The sequence below is a fragment of the Anomalospiza imberbis genome, chromosome 11 (assembly GCF_031753505.1).
Source record: "Anomalospiza imberbis isolate Cuckoo-Finch-1a 21T00152 chromosome 11, ASM3175350v1, whole genome shotgun sequence".
Taxonomy (NCBI): Eukaryota; Metazoa; Chordata; class Aves; order Passeriformes; family Viduidae; genus Anomalospiza; species Anomalospiza imberbis.
In genome coordinates, this window is record NC_089691.1 from 21,330,233 (window position 1) to 21,354,199 (window position 23,967).

Sequence of the window (23,967 nt, forward strand, 5' to 3'; positions counted from 1 at the left end):
GGGAGCCTGATTATATACCCTAATTAGTGCATTTTAATTGGCTCTTATGGCCTGTTGACACATAAATGAAGTGCTGAGAAATAAAATTTGGGATATCAAAAACTTTACTCAGAAATACCAAGATGAAAAAGTCTTTATGTGACACATTTATATTTCAAATTGTTCAGTGCAAGGTGCTGGGGGTGTGGCTCAACACCAATTTCTCTTCCAATATACCTAGAAATGCTGAGATTCCCAAACTTTTTATTAAAAAAGCTCAAATATAAACTGTCTATAAATATTTACTTAAGTTTTATTGGAGCTGTGGCAAACCCAGCAGTTTTAAGACTTAACCCAGCTTAATCTGCTTTGCTGGGCCCATGTTTCTGACCTAGGAGCTGCCCAAGATGAAGAGTAATAAACTCACCTGAATATTTCATTCTTGGTAGTTATTTCTGTGTCTTGGCATTGCTTACAACAGAGAGACGTGCACTGGGAAAGAGAAACAAAGAGGGAAATTTCATTAATTTCCAGATGCTTGTCAGCAGTGGGAAATAATAAAATATGTCTCTTCCTTTCCATCAGAACAGACTTTGGACCAATTGTTTTGTTCAGCAGTCACTGATGTGGGCTATTTTTATTTTGCATTTTACTTACTTAAACATTCATTATTATCTAAAAGACATCATAATTTTCATATCATCCCCTAACAGAAAGGTCCACACACAGAGAATTGGATCTGACTTCACAAAGATAATAAATGAGCCAACCTTTTAAGGTCTCTAAAGGCTAATTTAGAAAAAACAACCTTTGCTCTTCTGCAATACAGCACAGAAAAGGCAGATAAGACAAATGCAATCATTAAGGCTTTCTTAAGTTCGAGGGTACTGCAGATCAATGGGTTTAATTTCCTCAAAAAATAGGTAAAACATTGATCTCTCAGATTAATCCATCTTCCACAATTTCTACAAAGTAGAACTAAACAATTCATCACTGACACTGCCCAGAAAAGCATTTAAATCAGCTCAGCAGAACATTCCCATTCATTTTCAGCACGTGCATGACCTGTACTTCTTTTTAGGGGTAATGGCTGTGAATTCCCCCAGATGAGCCACAGGATTCTGGAATGAAATGCTGCACACAGGGACAGTGCTCTTAAAACCCGGAGTTTGTGTTTCTGAGCCCCCTGAGCTGTGACACCACCCACTCAAACCACTCCTTCCTCTCTCCTCTGCTCCCTTCAGAGGTTCTTGTTGGGTTTCAGCTGCTCCAGCTCCTCTCCTGGAGGTGCCCCTGCTCCTGCCCCACTCTGCTCCCTGGAGATGAGGAAGGACAAGAGCTCTACTCCTCAGGTGCTCTTCAGCCCCTCTTGAAGCTGCCCCGGCCTCTCCCTCCTGCCAGGAACCTTCCCCACCGCACTCACAGATTGCACTCCAATGCTCACACAGCACTCAGAGTCCAACTCAGCCACTCTTTCATTGCATGGCTCCACTTCCAAACCTCTCTGATGACTGCAATTAGCACTCCCAAGTCACCTGGGAGTCAGGCACATTCCTTTAAATAAGCATTGGGAAAGCTGATAAAAGTACAATATAATTCACTGGTATCAAAGGAAAATGGATCAGCTCTCAGGATCAGTTTTATTATTGGAAATTACATTCTGAACAAGCCAGGGCATCCTAAAGAACTCTGGATAAAAAGGACTGGAATGGATAAAAATGCTGCTCAATAAGCTGTAAAAAGCCATCATGCACTCCCCATTCTGACACTAACACAGAACAGTTAAACACATTTACAGACCAAAATGTCACATGATGACAAAGAAAATGCCTCTTGGATATAGGCTCAAAAGCAACTTTAACTTGAATTTGTGAGGCTAATTTAAGTTCCCCTGTCTCTTTGGAATTTATGGAAAACACATAATTACTGAGCAGGAACAGTTCTCAGCAGCACTTGAGTATCAGGGTGTTTTCAGAGTTTCAACTCAGAAAAGACAAGTGAAATTTAGTCTGACTACAGCCTCAGGCAAACACCTGCCCATTTTGTCTCAGCATTTGGAAGAGATGTTTTCTGCCTCCTTTCTTTAAATTTCTGCATGAATTTGGGAAGAGGATCACTATTAAAATGACCCTACGGTTCACTTTTCCCCAGAAACAGGCAAGAATTTGATGACATTACTTTTTAGGCAAACAGACAAAATTCCCACTGCTCTGTGTCCATCAGACAAACAGTACTGTTATTTAGAAAATAAGAATTATTACCAAGAACTGTACTACATAAAAATAGAACATTTAGAACATTACAAGGCCATGGCAATGGAAAGAAGGGAAGAGAAACAAGCTTTTGAACATCTTATAAAGGAATTGCCTAAGAAATAAATATCTTTTACAAAATACAAAAATCTGTTTAGTCCAATCTTTAGATTTATGCTCAATACTACAAAGATTTTGCTACAAAATCCAAAACTTTCCATGTCAAAATGATGCTTGATCGTGGTGTCAGTGTGGTGCTGTGATGGTTGTTAAGAACACTGGACTTCTAGCACCACCTCTTGGCTAAAAAAGTGCTGTGCCACACTGAAATGCTTCTAACAAAAACATATATCATTATATATTATATATAACATATACTGTATTTTATATATCATATGTTCTATATAATATGTTACATTGTATATTATATATATATATTATATTATGCATTATATATACTATATTATATATTATATATCCTATGTTTTTTTCTTGCTGCCAAACATAATCCAGCACTGAGACACCATTTTCCTTTCAAGCAAACTTTTGAAGAAATAACAGAACACCCAACAGAACACCCTAATTCATCCTCTGGGAAGATTAGCTGGAAATCCCATCATTTCTGGAAGAGATTGTGACAGTCACTGCTATTTTTTTGGCAATTTGATGGCAAATAAAGGAGAATTACTCACTTTGTTCATGATATCTAGCTCACAGCGGAGCCTCTGCACAGCACTGCCTATTTTGAGCAACTGGATACGTAAAGCATCATCAATGGGCAGGCAGGCAGCAACTCTGTAAGAAAAATCTAGAAATGAGAAAGCAGCAGGTCTGTTAGAATTAACACAGAAATAAATCCAACTATTTCTATTTACCACAGGTAATTATCTAAGCTGTGGTCTCTTACAAAATTAAAAAAAAAATTTAAAATGTAGGTTCATAAAAGCTCCTACCTATTGGGTTTGATGGAAGAGATTCATCTTTAAGGTTTTCATCCCACTCATGGAGCTGCCTCTTGACTCTCTCCATCAAGGTTTCCTTTTGTTAGAAGAAAAGCCTAATTTAAATACACAGCTATTGCTGTTTTCTTCTTAGGAAAAAAACAAAAGGGAAGCAAAATGTAGAGTAAGCTCTTTTCCCTAAGTGGACAGTAGTTTTTAATTAAAGAATAATTAAAGAATCACTTTGTACCTGCATATTTTAACTGTTTTTGCTCTGACACCACACAGAAGGAAGCAGAATCTCTGCTATCCCTCCCAGACATTTGCTCTAGGAAGGAGGGAACAACCACAGTGGGGGAAGCCCTTTCTGATCTTTTCACACTACTCTGAATATAAAATGCTTTAAGATGGAAATTATGAGCCAATCAAATTAAAGGTTTTCTATTATCCCATACTCAGCTATTACAACTATAAAGCTCTCTGCAGGTTATTTGGTTTAAGGGGGAACTTACAGCATCATAGAGAGAGTAGAGCCAGGGGGGCCAAGATGTCAAACTTGCACAGTGGAACTTCCTCTGAAACCAAACCCACAAATATTCATTCTTTAACAAAGGCAGACTTTAGGGACAGCTTTTTTTTGAAACGAATAAAACGGAACACAGACCTGATTATTTAAAGATACAAGAAATTATCCCCCTCACTGTGAAGCTTCCAAACCCATTTTCAGATGCACTGAGGGCTAAGCCTTCTGAACAGGACAATACATGGATTTTGTCACAAAACCTGTCTCTGCATTAGAGCTATTTCTGCTGTTTAGTAATAAAAAAATATGTCTTTCAAAAGTGTGTCTTTCTGAAATGAAGACAGTTGAAAATTTAAGTGCTATTAACAGTGCATTTGTTCCTAGGTCTCCACCAGCTGGCCCTGGAACCACCAAATTTCCACCAGTGTAATGTCATTTGTTTAATTAACCAATTTTCTCCAGTGATTTCTGAACACAGAAATTTAGAGCTTTAGTTAATAAAAGTCTAAACAGCAGCACACAACACAAATACATTGCTTTTCAAAAGAGGAGCTCATATTGCACTGCACATATGTACAAATTCAATTTTCATCTCCCCCTTGAGGGAATCTCTCCTCATTTACAAATGACACCAGTAGGGAGGTGAAGGTCAACAGGACAATTACCCTGCTCTGCATCTGCATCCCAGTTTTTTCCTGCAGTGGGTTCACTTCATTTCAGCTTCACCTGACAAAATCAGCCTTGGAAAGGGATTTCCACCCCACAGCTCAGAATTTCTGGGCTCCTTAACTCACATGAACTTGGTCAGGAACTCTGAGAATCAAGAGCTCTTTGTTATCAATGGAGTTTTAAATTAGATTTTGAGGGTACAAGAGTTCAAAACCATTAAAGAAAAAAGCAAATCCAAACATGAGTCGAGTTACAAGGACTCTGTATTAATTTCTACAGGTAGTTCCAAAGATCTCTACAGAGACACAAGATTTCAAGGTAAATTCTCTGTGTCAATGACCAAAACAATAAAATAAATAATAAATGCAGATAGAAACTGGCACAGGTTGCCCAGAGAGGCTGTGGCCTCCCCATCCTTGGAAATGTCCAAGGCCAGAATGGAAGGGGCTTGGAGCAACCTGGGATAGTGGAAGGTGTCCCTGCCCTTGGGATGGATGGGCTTGAAGGACCTTTCCAACCCAAACCACTGTGTGATTCCATGAAAAGCAGGAGGTTGGAATCTTCCTTCCCTGTTGTGCCTCCTCCTCTACAGATGGAACTGGATAATGATTCTCAGGATGCCATCAAAAATTAAGACAAAATAATACAAAACCAAAATAACCAAAGCTGTAGAATAACTTCTCACCTTCTGGTACTTCTGCCACCACTGCCTGATGGCTCTGTCCTGCCAGGAAGTGGGCTTGGAAGAGGGAAGCACGTGGCACCTGCTGAGAGACTGCAGCTGCACTGCTGACATGGTGGGAGGCAGCACTCGCTCAGGCAGGATTTGTACTTTAGCCTGCTGGATACTGAGAAAGGAAACAAAAAGATGAGGTGCACACATATTTTTTAAATGTTTTTTCTAATACATGCATTTTAAAAAATGGATTTTACTGCTTATGGGAACACAGGCTGGTGCAATGCATTAATCAGTCCACAGTACTAGAGAACTTCAACAACCCGTTCCATCAGAACTCCTTTTTATTTTAGAGCACTACAGATCTGTTGGGATTGTGGTGGACAGAAATACAGACAGATTGGCAGTGGCAACACAGCTGAATGTTCCACGGTCTCAGCACTATAGATTTAGATTTTTGTCTCCTCAAGTTGCTTTTGGTATAAATAACCAGCTCTTCCATCTCAATGCCTCAGTTTAGCTGAAATGCACTTTGCTATCTTCAAACCACAAAAGCTTCTGTGCCCAGCTAGAGGTCAGAATCAGCAGAAACAGGATACAGACTCTGATCAGATTTCAATACCCCAGCATCAAAGGTCACCTCTTCCACAAAGACCTCAGCATAAGCTGTACAGCAGGAAAGACTCCATGTTTTATCAGGATTATGCAGCAGAAATCCTGAAATATTGAGGGGTGTGTCATTCATGACAATTACTGAAGGGTGTGTCATGAGAAAATTTCTGATTTTTTCACAGGGACAGCCTTGAACTGGTAACTTCCAATAAATTATAAGATTATGTTGTGCCAAAAGCACTCAGGAATCAGAAACACCAAGAATTATGGAAATGTTCTTCTTGCTAAGGAGCTCTGGACAGTGAATTCCAGTAACAAAGCTGCTGCTGCTGCAGTTGTCCAAGCACTGCCACCGTGTGTCCAAGCAGGGCTTCTCCTAAGCTGTAACACTCAGAGTCTGTCATTGGGACCCAAATGTTAGAGAGAAAACAGCACAAGTATTCTTCATTTCTTCAGCTGCAAGTCACACAACCACAGAAATGCTGCTCCCAGGCCTCTTTCTACAGCAATGCCACTATGCTGAATTGCAGGATACAGGTGAGTAGATCTAGATTTACAGGTTTGGAGTAATACTTCACAAACACTGCAAAAAATATGACAGAAGCTCTAGCAATTGTGCTCAGAATTGTCACATGCTCCCAGATCAATGCTGGAGCCTGGAGCTCTGGCCAGTGACACTGCCATGGTGCAGGGCATGATGCCAAGGAGTTGAAAATGAGGGAAGACTCAGCATGTTCTTACTGGATGTTCAGGATCTTGATCACTTTTAGAAATGGAAAAAGGCATTAATTGTGTAATACGTTAAAACTAGTCAGAAGAGCCTCTAAATACCACAGCTATCAAACTGGAATATAGAAAATAAAAACATACTCCTAGGAAAGTTGACTTGAGTATAGAATTAACTCCATAATTTTCTTACCCATCTGACTGAGTTCGGATTTCAAGCACCTTGAACCTCTGTCTTCCTATTGCTTTCACCTTGACTGTTTCAACTCCATATTCCTGCTCTTCTCTGTAGGCATAGATTTCTGCTGTCGTTCCAAAATGTGCTTCCCTCTCATGTGCATTGCTAAGAGTAACAGAATTAAAGATAAATTAAATTAATTAACCCACTCCAAACAGCACCACTCATTCAGTCTCCAGTCTGCCTGCACTGACTGTACATGATTGGTCTGATCAAAAAAGCAATTTTTGGTGAAATACCTTTAATTAATCACAATAATAATTTTTCCATTATAAAGCAATTTCTATTGTTTTGGTTGGTTGTTTTGTTCTGCCAGGTGACTTGATTTTATTTTAGGGTCTAGCTGTGACATTCTGGGAGCACAGGGATCACCAGTGTGTCAGCATTTCAAATGCAGACACTGAAAGCACTGAAAGCAAACATTCTTTGGATTGACTTTGTAACAGGAACTGTTCCCACCTCCCACACAATTAATCCATAGTAAATTGCAGGGGGAAGAGGGAGGAACATTCCCAACTTCTTCTGGCACCGATCAGCTTTTCTCTTCTCCACTTTTCTATCACCTCCTGTCTCTCAACTCCACTGTGAAACATTTGCCAGTGCTTGTTAGCTCACACACAAAACAAGCAACAATACAGCTCTCAAAACAAGAATGTGACTTTGACATTTCAGGTCAAGGCTTATTCTTTAACAAGATGGAACAAACAGTTACTGAAAAGAAGAGGATGCTCAAACAAGGACGCAGATCAGCACTTGCTGTTTCTCCACACAAACACGAGATGCTGTCAAGCACCTACACTGCCATTACATACTGGAAGACAACTTCTGTTAAACAATTTCAGCTTGTTATCGAGCACAGAACTGATGCAACCATCTGCTTTTGCTTTAGTACCCACAGAAACTGTGCTAAAAACATGCTGCACACACCAGCAACCCGCCCGTGGCTTTTACCTGTATGCAAGGACAGCAAAGGTTCTGTCTTTCTGAATTAAATTCCGCACCATGCTAACCTCTTGGGGGCGGAAGAGCTGCAGCGGCAGCGTCTGGCCGGGGATCAGCATCACCATCACCCGGGGCAGCACGGGGATCACCTGGCAGCTGTCGTCATCGTGCACGGTCCTGCCGTGGAACTCCTCCATGTCCGAGCCCAGGTACTGCCGACGGCAAGGAGGGACGGTCAGGGAAGGGGGAGGGCAGGGAGGACGTGGACACCACGGGGAGCACGGGGATGGAGCTGCTCTGGGCTTGTCCAGCCTGCAGGAGGCTCCAGGGGATCTAATGTGGCCTTGCAGTATCTGGAGGAGCTCCAGGGAAGATGAACAGAGACTCTTTCCAAGGCACGGAGTGCCAGGACACAGGGAATGGCTTCCCACTGCCAGAGGGCAGGGTTAGATGGGATACTGGGAAGAAATTCCTCCCTGTGAGGGTGGCCAGGCCCTGGCACAGGGTGCCCAGAGCAGCTGTGGCTGCCCCTGGATCTCTGGAAGTGTCCAAGGCCAGGCTGGACAGGGCCTGGGGCAATCTGGGACAGTGGAAGCTGTCCCTGCCCAGGGGGTGCAACTGCGTGCCCTCTAAGGTTTTTCCAACCCAAAGCATCTTATGATCTTACGATTCTGTGAAAATAAAATAAGTTTGTGGCTCAAGCACATTGCAATAAAACTATACAAACCCCATTCAAATCCTTTCAGCATATATTTAATGGACAATATATAAAAACATACCATATGTGATGTGGGCAAACTGGTATCAAAATTAATGATGTTTGGCTTCTCAGCTTCTTTACTATCTTGGTCTTCCACTTCCATTTCATTGCCATCCTCTTCCTCGCTCTCTACTAAGAAGCACATACAGAATATTGTAAAGGAATCAATCAGCAAAGACTGAGATACTGAGAAAAACCTGAGAATCAGGGAAATGCATTCAGTATTCCCAGGCTACAGCTTTGCACAGGGAAATAAACCAGGGGAAAACAATTTTCTTATTGTAACAGCGAAATCATCACTCTGTAGAAAGGGTCAAAAGCTGGTAATTTATTTCTGAAAGCCTAAAGAACAACTTTCCTTGGAAGAAAACAATAAACAAAGGCTGTCAGTTCAGGTTTTCACGACAGTGGTGCTTCCTTATCTCAGCTCTAAAGGTTTTCTGTCTGCACACCAGGATGCCAGATCACTTCACTCCTTGCAGGATGCTGAGTAAAGAGTCTGAAGCTGCACAAACCTCAACAATCAAACTGCAAGTGAGTAAGAAGCAATGGGAAGCTCCGTGTTCACGCAGAGACTCTTGCTGGTATTTTAGACAATTTAATTGCTGCCAGCCTCTGCTGTGTGTACACCAAACACAAACCCAGCAAAGGCAGCTCCTGAGGAAGCCAAACACAAGACTCCGAGGGATTTCAGATACAAAATAGTATTTAAAAAACTACTGCTTCCTTCCTATTTTTCTCAGCCAATCCTAAAGTAATTTTCAGGCAAGAGGACAATTAAATTATCGGTCACTGCATTAACTGACCCTATTTAATTGAACACAAACATTATTTATACAGCTTGTTATGCCTAAACTGCACATTAGCATGAACCAGTCTCCAGGATTCTTACACCAAGAGCTGCTGGGTAATGGACAATCCCAGTGGTGCTGAAAAACATCATTTAGACTTTGAAAGCTATTACAAGATGGAAAAAAAAGATTTTTACAATAGCCAGTCTAGTTGCCTGCCTTTGCAATTAATATCTTCTTTAAAAACAGTCCAGAGTTGAAAATATAAAAGGTGGAGGGGTTCTCTCATCCTGGAGGATTCTGCAGGGAAGTCTCAAAAAAGAAAGATGCTGCAGAAGCAAAGAATTTTCCTTCAGAAATGGAAGCACCATCAATTTCACTATTTCTGAGAGCAGGAGTACAAGAGAACAGTGAAAAAAACATTAAAAGATGATTTTAGAAAACCTTTTTTCCCCTCTTTGCCCTCCAGACAAAATGTTTAGTCACTGGTCTTATTTCTGCTTCACCTCACTTACGTTTTTTTAAATAGTTCATAGTTCACAGAACCTGCTCGTACAGATCCTTCCTGTATTGAATTTATCTCAACAAGAAATGATCCAGCACGACAGGAAAGGAGGTTACAGACTCTCCTTGGTATCGTACCTAATTACAGTCCTTTCAGCAATGAGACACCATCTGCCTAATGACTGTTAAAAATACTCCACATCGATATGAAATTTCTTATATTCAATTAGCAACCCTAACCACGAACAATTACAAAATGTTTAAGCTGTCCAAAGCAGCCATTATTTTGCTTAGTTTGATGGAGAGGAAGAGCAGGAAGTTTTTGTTTGGTTCTGGGACATCACTGCAGGATGGGGGAGGGGGAAAAAAACAAAATATTCTGATTTTTCCATGTGCTCCCACCGGGCTGCATCCACCATTGGCAGTTTTAACAGCGAGAGGCTGTCCCACTTGCTTTCCTGAACACAGAGGGAATTAGCAGCAGTTGATTGGAAAGAATTGTGCCCTGCAAACTTTTGCTGGCTGCTGCCAAAAGCGCACAGTGGCTGCTGTGTGGTGCTGGCTGAGGGACCATGATGACTCATTTCACTGCAGCAGCACCAGCCAGCCCAAAACACAGAAAATCCCGGCGCCTTCCCTCTCCTCCTCCCTCTCAGCTGGCAAAACAAGCTGCACCTTTTACACCTCCAACGACGGGGTTTTATTTATCTTTAAATTCCAGGATTAGCAGCACCTCCAGCATTCAGGAAAGAGGGAAAAGCGAGCGCTGAAGGCTCCCCTGCATAACAAAAATCACATTTTCCTCACTCTGGTTCACTAACACAACCCAACCCACTCTCAATTTCTTTGTGCAGAGATGAGGAAATATGAACCTCATTTAAGGAAAAGGGACAAGGTTATATTAAGGTTATATTAAAGCTGTATTTCCTAAAATATTCAGGTAATAACTTATTATGGTGATATTAAAGCTGTATTTCCTCAAATATTCAGGAAATAGCTTATATTAAGGCTGGAAATAAGGTGATATTAAAGCTGTATTTCCTCAAATATTCAGGAAAATTGCTTATACTACAGTGAAATTAAGGCTGTATTTCCTAAAAGATTCAGGAAATATTTTCTTATTATTTAAAACATACAGGCCTAAAAAGCTCACAGAATTTCCTGCCATGGGACATGCCACTGGCTCCTGGCAGGATTTCCTGCTCCCTTCTCCCCTGCACGCTTATTCTGAAATAATGCTTCTTTTCAGCTGAGCACAAGCTGCTTCCCAACCCATTCGATCTCCTCTCAATGTGGAGGCACCACATGCAGAAAACCACATTATTATGCAATAATTATGCAATAATTCCCTGGGTGAGGAATTGCTCCGGTGTGTGTGAGAGATAAGGCAGGCAGCACATGGGATCCAGCACTGCTCTCCATCCAGCACCTCTGCTTCCCTGCTTATTTTCACTGGAAAACGGAGCAGAGACTTGCTAAAACAAGACAGATTCTGCTGGGACTGTGGGTTTCACAGAGGTCTCAATGCACAGAGAAGTGCCTGCTTTGCCCACTCTGCTGGGAGCCCCACCGCGCCCTCCACCCCGTCGGCTGCCCCAAACACCCGTGTCCCTTCCTGCACCGCACATCCACGGCCTCGATGGAACCCCACGGCCACGATGGAACACCCAGGGCCCCGAAGGGTTTGTAGGAGCCCAGGAGCAGGGGCCGCAGGAGCCCGCGGCCCTCCGGGCCAGGCTCGCCCGCCGCCGCCGCCGCCGCCGCCGCCGCCTTGCACCGGCCGGCAGCGCGCCCAGCCCCGCGGCACCGCCGGCCCTCAGGGCTGCCACACCGCCCGGGGGTTCTCCCCGCCTCCGCTCTGCTCCGCTTTCCTTTCCCCTTCCTCTTCTCTCCGCCTCCGCTTCCTTCCTTCCTTTCCTTTTCTTTCCTTCTCTTTCCTTCTCTCTTCCCCTTCCCCTCCCCGCCTTGCCCGCCGAGCCCCGGCCCGGCGCCTCCCCCGTGGGTGCCCCCGAGCCCCGGCCCTCACCGGGCACCAGCTGGAGGTGGTTCCCCATGTTATCTCGGGGCTCTCCGCCTCGGTCCTCGGCGGCCATCGCTGTTTACCCGGAGAGCAGGCTGGGAAGGCGCCGGGGCGGGGGCAGGAGGCGGGCGGAGGAGGAGCCCGAGCCCGCCGGAGCAGGGCCGGGGGCCGCGGCCTCTGCCGGAGCCAGGGCTCCGTGCTCACGGCCGGGGCTCGCAGCGACCGTGTGCCCGGGGAGGGACAGCCCTTTCCGCCTGGAGGGCTCGGGGGTGGCGGGGGACAGCGGTTCTTCCTCTGCTCACAGGGCACGGCCGTGGGTGAGCAGGGCAGAGCCGCCCCGGGTGGCAGCGGCGGCGAGTCCCCAAAGCGCTTCACGGCCGGGCTCTGGGCGTGGGAGAGGGGCTGGGCGTGAATAAAATCCGCGGTGGGTTAAACCTCATGGGTAGATGGCTCGAAAAGAAACGAAACACAATATAAGATAAAAATTTATCTGCGCAAGACTTGGAGAGGGTGCAGCGAAAGGCCAGGGAGGAGCCGAGGGCACTGGAGCATCTCTGCTGTGAGGGAAGGATGAGCTGGGGTTCTTCGACCCCGAGGAGAGATGGCTGGCAGGGGATTTTTTCCGTGCACACACGTTTTAGTAATTTAGTTATTAAATATATTAGTCACGGTGCCAAGAGGATGGAGCTAGGCTCCTCTTGATGGTGCCCAGCCACGGCACAAGAGGAGCAGGCAGAAACTGATGCCCAGGAGTTCCACCTGGACATGAGGAAAAACTTCTTCTTTTGCAGTGGAACAGATGCTCAGAGACGCTGTGGAGTCTCCTCCTGGGGATATTCAGACCTGTTGAGACACAATCCCGTGCCCTGTGCTCCTGAAACTTGCCAGCAGAGTCCTGTCCTGGTGTGAGGTTGGTGGCATCACCAGGAACGGTTCGTGGGATGCAAACCTGGCTGATGCACCCCGAAAAGTTCAATGCAGCTGCCTCTGCACTGCCCAGCTCTCACACAAACGCTGCCTCATCATTTATTATCATTTCCTTCCCCTTTAAAACCCTCAAAAAAGCCGTATCGTGGCCCCGGGATTTCTCTCTAATAAAATGTTCTATTTTTATTGCTGAAATTTTTATTGCATTCTTTGTTATAAATCATTAAACCCATACGGTGTTCCTGAGCATTTCACAATTCCTCTCTCATCTCAGCCCTGTTTGTTGTTTTCTCCTTAAAAAGGTTTTTTTTGTTGTTATTCAGGGAAAAATTCTGCTCTTTCTGCTTTTCTCTTCAGCATCTCCCATTTCAGTTCAGCAATGATATTCTCCCTGCATCAGTGACAGAGCAAACCAATGATTAGCCAGCAAGCAAAACACTAATTTTTATTTCTTTTTAATCAGAATTAAAGTGGTTTAGAGAACCACATTTGAAAGACAAATAGCACTGTAATTTCCTTTCCATCGTGGGTGGAAAATTCCCAATCATTATCTATACTGACCTGAATGGGCCTTTAGAGCAACAATCAATACCACATTTGCCAAACGAGCACAAACATGCCCATGATGATACATTAAACATTTATAAAATACAATAATCACTTAAATGATTAAGTTATGATTCCATAACTTTTTCTGCATTGTCTCAGTGTAATACACATAATTGCAGGGTATTGTATCTGATAGTTTACCAGAAAAAAAGAAAAAAAGAAATGTTTTTCTTGTCAGGCTGGCCAACTGAGAATTAAAAAATTATGAGCCCCTTCTCCAAACCCTGGGATTTTATTAAGAAATATTGTGATAAATATTTTTAATTCTTTTGATATGCTAAAGTACTTTTATTTCTGTTGGTTTTTTACTAAATTGCTGGGGGTATATTTGAGTCACACTTTTGAGCTTGTTTCTGCACTCTTGAGGGATAGATCTTATTTTTTAGTGGCTCCTGGGATTCTCCAAAAACTCACATGACCCAAGGAGCTGACATTTTTTTTTAGGAAACCCTAAATTCAATAATAATCATAATAAAATGATAAGTAGTGAGGACTCCGGGAGTATTTTGGATGCTGTTGCAGCTTTTTATCACCCTAACAGCTCTGTCTATGAGCACTGTAACTCCAGCAAGTGCTTTAAATCTAAATTAATCCCCAGACTGGGCATTAACTCTAATTTCAACTCTATAATTTACAGACATCACTATCCACCAGCTTTTTCTACAGGGCTGTAGTGAAGACACTGAGGATTTTGGGTGAAGACTTTTTTGAGATAAGTGACTTTTGTTAAGTTCCACATCACCATCAGGATATTTACTAAATGCTTTAAGGTATAATTAATTTTGAGGGTTTTAAGTTCTACCTGCTAGAAAACACATTTAACATATAAATACTGATATTCATTAGCACAAAAAGCTTAGTTTGAAGAGTCATTAATCTCACTCCCAGCACAAGGTGTGCTCCCAAACTCAGACTGGGAGCACTGGAAGTTGTTTCCTAGAGGGGCTTCATCCCTGAATTCTTTTCCAGTGGCTGGTTGGGAATAATTGCAAAGTTGTCCTTGGTTAACCATTGAGTAGTTTGGAGTTAGAGGATGTTAAATCACCTTTCCAGAAGAAAAAGAAACAAAGGGACAGGAATGTAAAGCATATTAAAATGTAGCTCTATTTAGAATTTAATTTAGTGTTAATTTAGTCTTCATCCTGGGTCACACTCGGGATGAGGAGAGCAGAGGATGGAGTGCTTGCTGCCTGATTACAGGTGCAGTTCTCAGCACAAGGGGTTTGCAAACCAGCCCCAGCCTCCTCCTGGTCAGTCATTCACTGAACAGATCATTGCTCTACCAAGAACACAACTCTACCTCCCCAAAATATGCCATTTGGCCAGTTTCTTATTTAACTTTTCTTCCCATTTTCCTGCTCCTGCATCCACTTCCTGACTATCCTCAGGAGGAAAGCTGTGTGACTGGTGAGAAGATTAAATAAGAGGAACTAGCTCTGCTGACAAAATCTTCCCGTGTGAAATTCCAAAGCTCCTTCCCATCCCTCAGCTCCCTTCTCTCTCCACACTGGTTGAGAAAAGAAGTTGTCAGTGCAGCCAATGCACTCCCTCGTCCCCACCTACATCCTTGAATGAAGTGGAAAATTCAAAAATTCCCGATATTGCTGGGAGAAGAGGCACTAGATGGTGCTGTAACATCCCCTTTTGCAGCTTTGCTCTGGCAGAATTATTCAGCTGGGCTGCTCTGCGAGCTTTGGGGCTTCTGTTTTTAGGGGATTCACTGCGAGCAATGGAAAAGTTTGATCTACAGAATTATCCTTTTAAATGAGGAGGTTTGTGTTTCTGACACGTGCTGGTTTGACCAGGCTGTTTAAAAAGGAGTCTGGATGGTCTAATTAAACTGGTAAAAGTTCTGTGCACTTGTGCCATTGATTTCTGCCCTGTCAATAAATTGGCTCATTATCCACCCAAACCTGCTACTCCAGGCAGAACCAAGCAAACTCTCCAAGTAGTCCAAAATAAAAAGCAACTCCCCGCCTTTAGACAATTTATTAAACACTGACAGTAGAAAGCAGCTATAGGACAAAAAGAAAATTTGTACTTCAGGTATGAATAAAAAAACATTACAAAAAATACATGAAGCCACTTTCTTACTAATAGCCAGGCAGCCCCAGCACTGAAGACACTTGTCGTGTCCACATGGCCATGGAAATTCCTGGCTTTTCAAGTGACCACCTGGACTCGCTACTCCTTTTGTCACCACTTTGTTGCGGGAATTAGGGAGATGTGTTACCTGCCAGTCCCCAGCAAACAGGGAGTAATTCCTTCTTTACCTGTTCAAGCAGGCCAGCTGCTGAGCTGCCACACCACCTTATCAGCTGTGCCATCCCAAACCCACCAGGGCTGCCCGTGGCAATATCAAATGTACTCTAAGAGGACACAAACCACAGAGGATAGTGACTCCAAAAGCATAAAAATGAGGGATGGGCAGAACCGTTCCAGAATAAGAGAGCCTGGGCAACTGCTGGGCAGTTACAGAGCAGCAGAGGGCCAGTTTATCCCAGGAAGCTGATTGGCATCCCAGTGACAACGGGGCATATTTACAATTCCTGTTCATATTTGCTGCCTGGGTCAGACTGGTGACAAAGGAGCAGCTCTGAATATGCAGGAGGCCCCAGACAAAGGGCCCATTAGCCAAACATGGCCATTACTATGCAGAGAGGCAAATTCTCCTGCCAGACAACCCTCGCCAAGCCACAAAACTATTTGGCAAGTGTGTAAAACCCACATTCCACACAAGTGACAGACAGCACGGCAGGGAAAAGAAAATGGGGCTATAAACACAAATTTGGTTAAATAAAGGGAACAAAAAGTGAGGGAAAAACTCTGTAACACTTTCAGGAAGGGGACACCAAGGCAAAGGGACCCTTGAGGAATATTCCTGTAAATCCAGGGCTGCCAGACCCTGCTCCCAGATCACCTGAGATGTGTCTGTAGCTTTGAGGTGCAGGTTTGCACAGACCTTTATCCATTGCAAAGAAGATTGGCCAGAAACAAGGGTTTGGTATTTCCTTTTCCTTTTCTATCACAAAATTTTTGGTCATTTTCATGTTAATGGAGTCCCAAAATTTTAACCAGCATAAACTAGAGTGATTCCAGCAAGTCTTTCAAGCTACAACACTGCTTTTTCCTTCTCCATTGTTCCTGCTGGATCTATCAGCAAGTTCAATGTATTTATAGCTCAATGTGTATACAATTCTGGACATTATTTCCCAAGAAGATCCAAGTAGTCCTGTCTGAACAGGAGTTTATGCAGAGCTCACTGCAGTGATCCCTACTCACAGTGCAAACAGTGTTGGTTTTCTCCCTGTGCATATTACCCAACAAACTGTTCCCATATATTATGTAAAATCATGTAAATGGGTGTATATACATTTAGGTAGAGGGAGCTTGCTCATAAATCTCACTTCAGTTTAAAATACAGAGCACTAAATATGAGTTAGAAATACTGCTTTTCTTTCACTGTGGATTTAGAGCAGGCTCCTTCCATTATCCATGCAGGAAAACCACTTGGCACTCAGGGAGCTTGAGAAAAGTTAATACAGCCTCACTTACAACAATATTGGCCTTAATCTTGGGAATTTATCCTGGAAGTTTGCCTGCAGTTTGTCTTGGGGAGGATGTCCAGTAACCTCTGCAGATGATGGCAATGAAAAGCGATCACTGAGTCAGGGAGGGAAAGAACACAGACCAGCTTGGAAATCAAGACCTTTTTGGGTTTTTTCACATCATAACTTAATAAAATATAGTAGAGACTGAGCACACCGTGTTTGCAAGCTGCTTAGTTAGGGTTTCTCCATTTCTTAGACTGAAAGATAACAATTGTTAACATCATTTCCCAATTCTTTTTAATAGTTGCACCAAGTATTGCATCACTCCAATCCAAAGGTGGGTGCACTGCAAAGATGGGGGAAAAATGCATGCTAAAATGGAATGGACATAAACTGTGTGTAATGGTCATAAATAGCAAAGCCTGCTGGATTTCTGCCTAAGGCATCAGAGGAATGCAGTCTCTACTCGTGCTCTTAAGCTTTTGCAGTTCTCATTTTCATAGAAGCATAAAATGGTTTGGTTGGAAGGAACATTAAAAACCCTCTCATTCCACCCCCTGCCATGGGCAGGGACACCTTCCACCAGCCCAGGTTTCTCCAAGCCCTGCCCAGCCTGGCCCTGATGTCACACACATTCCAGCCCTGCAGATCCATGACCTTCCCAGTCCTCTCTGTGGCTTTCCCAGTAGTAGAGCTGAATCTCCATGTCCTGCCTTCTAGAGGAACCCCTTCGGAGGTTTTCTCCCAAATTTGCCCTAAACGAGGACACTCCATCCCCTTGGAACAGCCCAATCCCTTTGGGAGCTCAAGAAAGCCTTGGAAGTATTCAGATTCCTCAGCTCCCCCACATTTCAAATCCTTCCAGCTGCCAGGTTTGTGTCTGCTGGAAGGAAAAAAGGATGTTGCTGTGAGGGAACCTCTTTCAGATCACCTCTCTCAGGTACAAAACTACTCTCAAAGTTGTATTTTCTCTTTACCAGCATAACCAGCACATCAAGAGGATTCCCCTACCTGAGAGAACGTCCCAGTGAAACTCTGAACTCACTAACAGCTTGAAAGGGCCTTGGAAAGAGCAACAGTGAGAACCTCCGCTGGGAATGGCAGGGAAATACACATTTAGAAACATGGAAATTCTCACTCTGCGCAAGATGTTTTGGGTATTTGATTTCCAGTGCCTTCAGAGGACTACCTGAATATTTAACTGGCATCAAATCAGCTCTCAACAGAGAGTTTGCTTGTGCCTGTGCATTCTGAGAGGTAAAAAATAACTCAGTAATCAGATTTTAAGCGGTTATCTAATTGCAGAGAAGGTAGCACTGCAGAAAATCCTCAGCAATTCAGTCCTTAAGAGTTCTCACACCAAATTTTCACTGTGTTTAAGGGCAGATGTGCACGGATTCCAGAAGGAAACAGATGTTTTCATCCCATCTGAGCTCCTTCATGGGGGTAATTGCCTGTAAATAGTGAGGTTATTAAGCTATTAGCTGAATATCACTACCCACCAAGCATGACAAATTCATCAAAGCAGAAGTTCTACTGCAGAAGTCCCACTTAAAGTTCATTTCCTCCAAAGGCTGAGTGTTTAGGGAGATTTTCAGCAATAGATCATATTTTGTGGGCCATTCACCCAACAGGTGATTTCCTGCAATGTTCTGAATCACTGGAACCTGTCCCTCTTACAATACTAATACTGCCCTAAAATTTGTCATTGATTTCACACCTCATAAGTTTTAAGACCCTAAAGAAGCCAACAAACTATTCCACAAGAAGCTGACCTTCATTTAATGACCTGCCACGATCAGTGGAAATAAGAACAGTAACAACCAAACTGAGATATAGATTTTACCCCCTTTTCATGGATTCTATTCCATATCATCCAAAGATTGTAGGTTCTTACAGAGTTTAAATATACAGATTGTCTAAATATGTATTATACAGCTAGGCATGTTTTCTTCAGAGTGTTTTTTAAATAATGTATATTGTACATGTAATTTTTTGGCATTTAGTTACACTAGAATGGAGGCCAATTCGTTTGGCCTTTGCCTAAATTTCTGAAAATGCAATCAGCCGATGAATCTTTTATTACTAATATGGACATACAAACAATTTACTAATGGCTCTAGAAGATCGTGGCTGGATGGAAAATTGGATGTATTCTCTCATTTTAAATCTCCTATTGTTTTGTTACAGAATCTCACCACCCATTCCATGTTGTGGAAGGTAAATCCAAGGCACAAAAGGCGTGAGACTGCTGGGAATTCATTTCCAAAGTCAGGTAAAATGTCATTCCATTGTTCTTTTGTAAATCATCCCCCAGCACATGTAGCATGAGGAAATGAAAAATGGGACAGACTATTAAGCTAAATGGCCTATTGGAAAGCTGGAGTGAAAGCTTTACAAATGATGTATTGTGGGAGGGCAGCTCAGTGTTTTCTGTGGTTTCTTTATGGGTTGTTCTTCCCCCAGATAAGCTGGGATTGAAATGAGAAGAGGCCTGACCAGACATGTTTTCACTGCCTCCATCATTAGGGCCTGACACGCCACTGGAAGAAGACCAGCCCTTTTCTCAAATGCAAAACACAGTAATTCCCTTTTAATGCCCTATTTATTGGGAGCTGGAGAAGGAGCCTGGTGTCCCCTGAGTGTCTCTCCTTGTGCAGGCAGAGGGACCAGGATCGACTCCTAACCCTGCCCCATCCCAGAGACCTTTACAGCTCACAAGGAAAAGGCACTCCCTGCAGAATTGACAGGTGCCACAATGGGATTTTAACCCTGCCATCCAGGAATGCTGCTCCAGGAAGTTGCTCCTGGCTCTAATATCCCATTCCTATCCATCCCAAACTGTCCAGACCTCCAGCCCTACAAACCTCACCTCCCCAAACTGCCAATGCTCAGAAAAGCGTTGGCTCAGCAATTCTCCTGAGCCAAATTCTATCCATTTCAAGCCTGTTTACAGAAATACCTGCCAGCATAACTCACAGGTTTCCCTGCTGGAACCTGTCCAAGTGTGCTGTGGCTGATTTACTCCAAATCCAGTGCTTTGTGCCCTAAGAGCCACTGGGGCAACTGGTCTGAGCATAAATGGTTCAGTGGTTTCCTACTGCATCCACCCTCTTGCTCTTTCCAACCATTTTTGGGAATAGTTTTGCAACATCTCTCAATAAAGCTGCTAAATGCAGTGGATTCAGGGATATTTTTAAATATCCTTTAAATATGAGTTAAATATCCTTTAAAGATGAGTTTCTTTCATTTTCAAACCCAAGAGATCTCCTTCCATCTTCTTAGAATGGGTCAGAAAGGGACAAATTGTACGTGGATCAGCTTTGCTGATCTTAAGGCATATGGGAGCTAATTTCCAGGGGAAATTCCAGCTGGCAACTGCTGCAGGAGTCTGTGTTCAGCCATACAAGTGGGTTGAAAACAAGATGAAAATGGAAGTCCAATGTTATTTAAAATCAGCCAAAAGAATGCAGTTCTGGCTGCCATAATTAATTGAGTGTATCCTCTTCTCACCCCCTGGCACTTGCTGGGAGCTGAGCAAACACCACGTGGAACAAACCTGCACTTCCCTGGGAGTGGCAGAAGTCTGGTCCAGCCAGGAAAACTGCCCCATGCTGTTTTGTGTTTTCCCTGAGACCCCCTGGCTGTCAGGAACATCCAGGGAGCACCGCAGAGCTCCCTCCTGACTGAAGGGGAGGTTTGGTTAATTGCACAACAACTAAGGGCTGCTGCCATGCAATGCAGACGTTAATTCAGATCATTGCTGAGCTTTCCCAGAGCTGCTCTCCAGAGAAAATCCTTCCCCTCGAGTGCAGCCCTGTCCCAGCTCCAGCTCCAGCCCTGAGGATGCACTGGGGTCAGGGCTGCAGAGGCAGGGCTGGCCAATGTGCTTTTTGTTCAGAGATCGCTTTATTTCTTTAATTCTAATGCTAATTTAATTGTAATCCTTTGCTGAGAGGGTGGGGAGGCACCGGAGCAGCTGTGGCTGCCCCTGGATCCCTGGAAGTGTCCAAGGCCAGGCTGGACAGGGCTGGGAGCAGCCTGGGACAGTGGAGTGTCCCAATCCCAAGGAGTTGGAATGGGATGATCTCTAAGCTCCCGTCCAACCCAAACCATCCCATGGTTCCATGAGATGCCTGCCCAGGCTGAAGGAACAGCCTGACCTGGATTTACCAAACATTCCAGGTGCTTGGGAAGGAATCATCCCTTCCAGACCTCGGGCTGGGGCTGACCAGGGGAAAGTCCCTGCCCGAGGATGCCCTGGGCAACATTTTATCCTTGGACCTGCTGAGTCACCTGAATAAAAAGGATTCAGCCTAAGAACTGCCTGGATCTCCTGAAGCAGAATCAAAAGCAAAGAATCTATTCCATTGACAAAATAATTAAACCATTATTAACTGCACGGATATAACTTTGGGGACTGAATGATATCAATTAAATTCAATTAACATCTGCACAATGCTTTGAGGACATAAAATGTCATGTAACTCCAAAGAAATTTTAGAATTAAGCCTATTAATCCTATTTTTAGGATTTATTAATCCTAGAATAGTTTCTGCTGCATTAGCACACTGCTAAATGTGGAATTCACTAGAAGCAAAGGCAGGGGTGCTCCAGAGATTTAGGGAGGTTGGTAATCCCTTTGTATGAAAAAGTCAGGGTTTTTTACCTGAAATCAAGTTCCAGCTGAAACTGGCACTTACAGGTGAATCAATATTGATGCCATTTAAAAATAACCATATTCCTTGTATAGCTATTGATTCTAGCAGGAGTGACTAAAGGAAGGATATACATAAATATACCAAAAAAAAAAAAGAGAAAAGTTGGATATTAATGTCATCTTTTATCATTGGAGGCACTAACGTGGCTGGAAAGTATTGATTACCTTAAAAGCCCCTCATAACTAAAGAACTATTGACTTAATATTTTCTCTAATCCTCCATGAAATTTTACAGTAAGTCCTGATGTATTTTCTGTTAAGAGTTTTAGGGCTCAACTATATCATGTACTTATCTGGAGTGTCAGCCCTGGGGCTTACACTGCAGCTGATGAGAGCTCTGCTAAAGGTGAGGAATAACTCCCAAGATTTAAGTCTGGTTTCGGGGATTTTGGAAATAGATACATCTGCTAATGTCTATTATTCTATAGCTTTTGTCTTTTAAATAATCTTTATCATTAGGGAATAATCTAATACACATTTTTTTTCAGTGGAAACAAGGGTTCTGCTCATAATTACTCAACTACAGCTGTTCTGAAAATTCCCTCAGCGTTGGATAAGTGTCTCAACAGCCTTTTTTATTGCTTCCTATTTTTCTGATGCACTCACAGCCTGGCTTCCTAAAGCTCCAATGGGTGACACTTATCCAAGTTAAATAAGGGACTAGTGAATGGAAACTTACCCGAACACCTGAATTCTTCAATCCCTCAGCGTGAGTGGATCCTCTCCTTCTACCCCTGCTGTGGCAGGGACACCTCCCACTGTCCCAGGTGCTCCCAGCCCCAGTGTCCAGCCTGGCCTTGGGCACTGCCAGGGATCCAGGGGCAGCCCCAGCTGCTCTGGGCACCTGTACCAGGGCTGCCCACCCTCCCAGGGAAGGATTTCCTCCATATATCCAGTGAAACTCCACCCTCCTTCAGCTTACAGCCGTTCCCCTGGCCTCTGGCCCCTCAGATCCTGCATTGCCATGGAGCAAACAGAGAGGTTTTCACTTTGATTCACATTTGGCTTGAGTTCAAACCCAACAGCTGACAGGTTTCCATCCCCCGCAGATGCAACCACCTTTGCATTGTGGTTCTACTGCCCTGGCTCTAATATCCCATTCCTACCCATCCCAAACTGTCCAGACCTCCAGCCCTACAAACCTCACCTCCCCAAACTGCCAATGCTCAGAAAAGCTTTGGCTCAGCAATTCTCCTGAGCCAAATTCTATCCATTTCAAGCCTGTTTACAGAAATACCTTCCAGATCTTGTTTCCAAACACCGGAACAGCAAGAATATCTCTGTTTTTTCCAAAAAGATTTAAGACTTTTAGAAAATAACTGGTTACAGAAACAATATTAAAAGAGAAGTGCAGTTCTAGAGCTCCCTGTGCCTGATATCCTTCCCCTCCCCTGAGCAGCATCACTGGCTTAACTCCTATTTTCCAAGACCTCTTTATCGAGTGAAGGGGATACATACTGGGATCCATCAAAGAATAGACTTTTTTCCCTTGCCTCCAGTAAAACCAAGGACTTCTCTTGATCCCATGAGTCACATCTAAGCCTCGTGATTGGTTTTGGCTCAGTCCTGTAATCACTTATTTATGGCACTCTCTCTATCACAGGAGCAGCCTCATTAAAACAAACGGGGCAGGTTTTCATGTGCTCCTTCAGGGCCAGGGCCCCTCAAAGCCATTTAAGCCCCCAAGTCCTCCTTTAAGCCGGGCCTTCCCCTGGGTCCCCCAGGCCTTGGGCATCGTCCCCATCCCAGGCTGAGAAGGGAGCTCAGCCCTCACTCCCACCCAGGGCAGCTGGCCCTACAGCTCTGTCCTCAGAGGAGGCAGAGCACAGCACTAATCATTTTAATGATTGGAAATGAACTGTGAATTTCTTAAGAGCCATTGAAGCAAAACACTTTGAGTCAATCTCCCCACATTAATACCAGAGTGCTGGAGATTGCTCATATCTTTGAGATGATGAAGTACATCTGCTAGATTTCCCCAGCTAATAGTAGGCCAAGTGTTAAAACATCAAACTTTCCCTCACATCCTTCTGATGAAATAAAGGAAAAGGACAAAGAAAGAAACCCCACACAGCACCTTCCACTTGAGCCGTGCTGAGCTGCAGTGCTCGTGTCCATCAGGGCTTCCCCAGGGACACCTGGCAGGGAATGGGCAGGGCCACCCTGCTCCTCTGGCAGCACCCACCTGGCACTGGGATCCCCGGGGGGCTCGGGATGATCTGTGGGATGCAGGATTCTGTGTGGGATGCGGGATGCTCTGAGGGATGTGGGATGCTCTGAGGGATGCAGGATGTTCTGAAGGATGCAGGATGCTCTGAGGGATGCAGAAATGCTCTGAGGGATGCAGGATGCTCTGAGGGATGCAGAATATTCTGAAGGATACAGGATGCTCTGAGGGATGCAGAAATGCTCTGAGGGATGCAGAAATGCTCTGAGGGATGCAGGATGCTCTGAGGGATGCAGGATGCTCTGAGGGATGCAGAAATGCTCTGTAGGATGCAGGATGCTTTGCTGCACTGGGCCTGCA

General features: G+C 43.9%; 1 protein-coding gene and 1 long non-coding RNA gene across 6 annotated transcripts in view; one reads left to right on the top strand and one right to left on the bottom strand.

The window, feature by feature from the left end:
* CRBN (cereblon) overlaps positions 1-23,967 on the bottom strand; it is a 38,795-nt gene that overhangs the window by 5,748 nt on the left and 9,080 nt on the right. For 2 of the 5 annotated variants that reach the window (XM_068202337.1, XM_068202336.1), the window contains 8 exons: positions 8,338-8,450; positions 7,568-7,770; positions 6,572-6,721; positions 5,050-5,212; positions 3,685-3,747; positions 3,185-3,269; positions 2,924-3,039; positions 407-471 (listed from right to left, as the gene is read on the bottom strand). In XM_068202337.1, the coding sequence (XP_068058438.1) occupies positions 407-471; positions 2,924-3,039; positions 3,185-3,269; positions 3,685-3,747; positions 5,050-5,212; positions 6,572-6,721; positions 7,568-7,770; positions 8,338-8,450 (958 nt within the window). Of the gene's footprint in view, positions 1-406; positions 472-2,923; positions 3,040-3,184; positions 3,270-3,684; positions 3,748-5,049; positions 5,213-6,571; positions 6,722-7,567; positions 7,771-8,337; positions 8,451-11,639; positions 11,906-14,051; positions 14,215-23,967 lie in introns of those variants that run through there. The other 3 variants (XM_068202335.1, XM_068202340.1, XM_068202339.1) reach the window with 3 other exon arrangements.
* Positions 14,210-19,518, top strand: LOC137480887 (uncharacterized). The gene is made up of 3 exons (XR_011003159.1): positions 14,210-17,977; positions 18,911-18,995; positions 19,187-19,518. It is a non-coding gene; the product is annotated as an uncharacterized lncRNA (long non-coding RNA).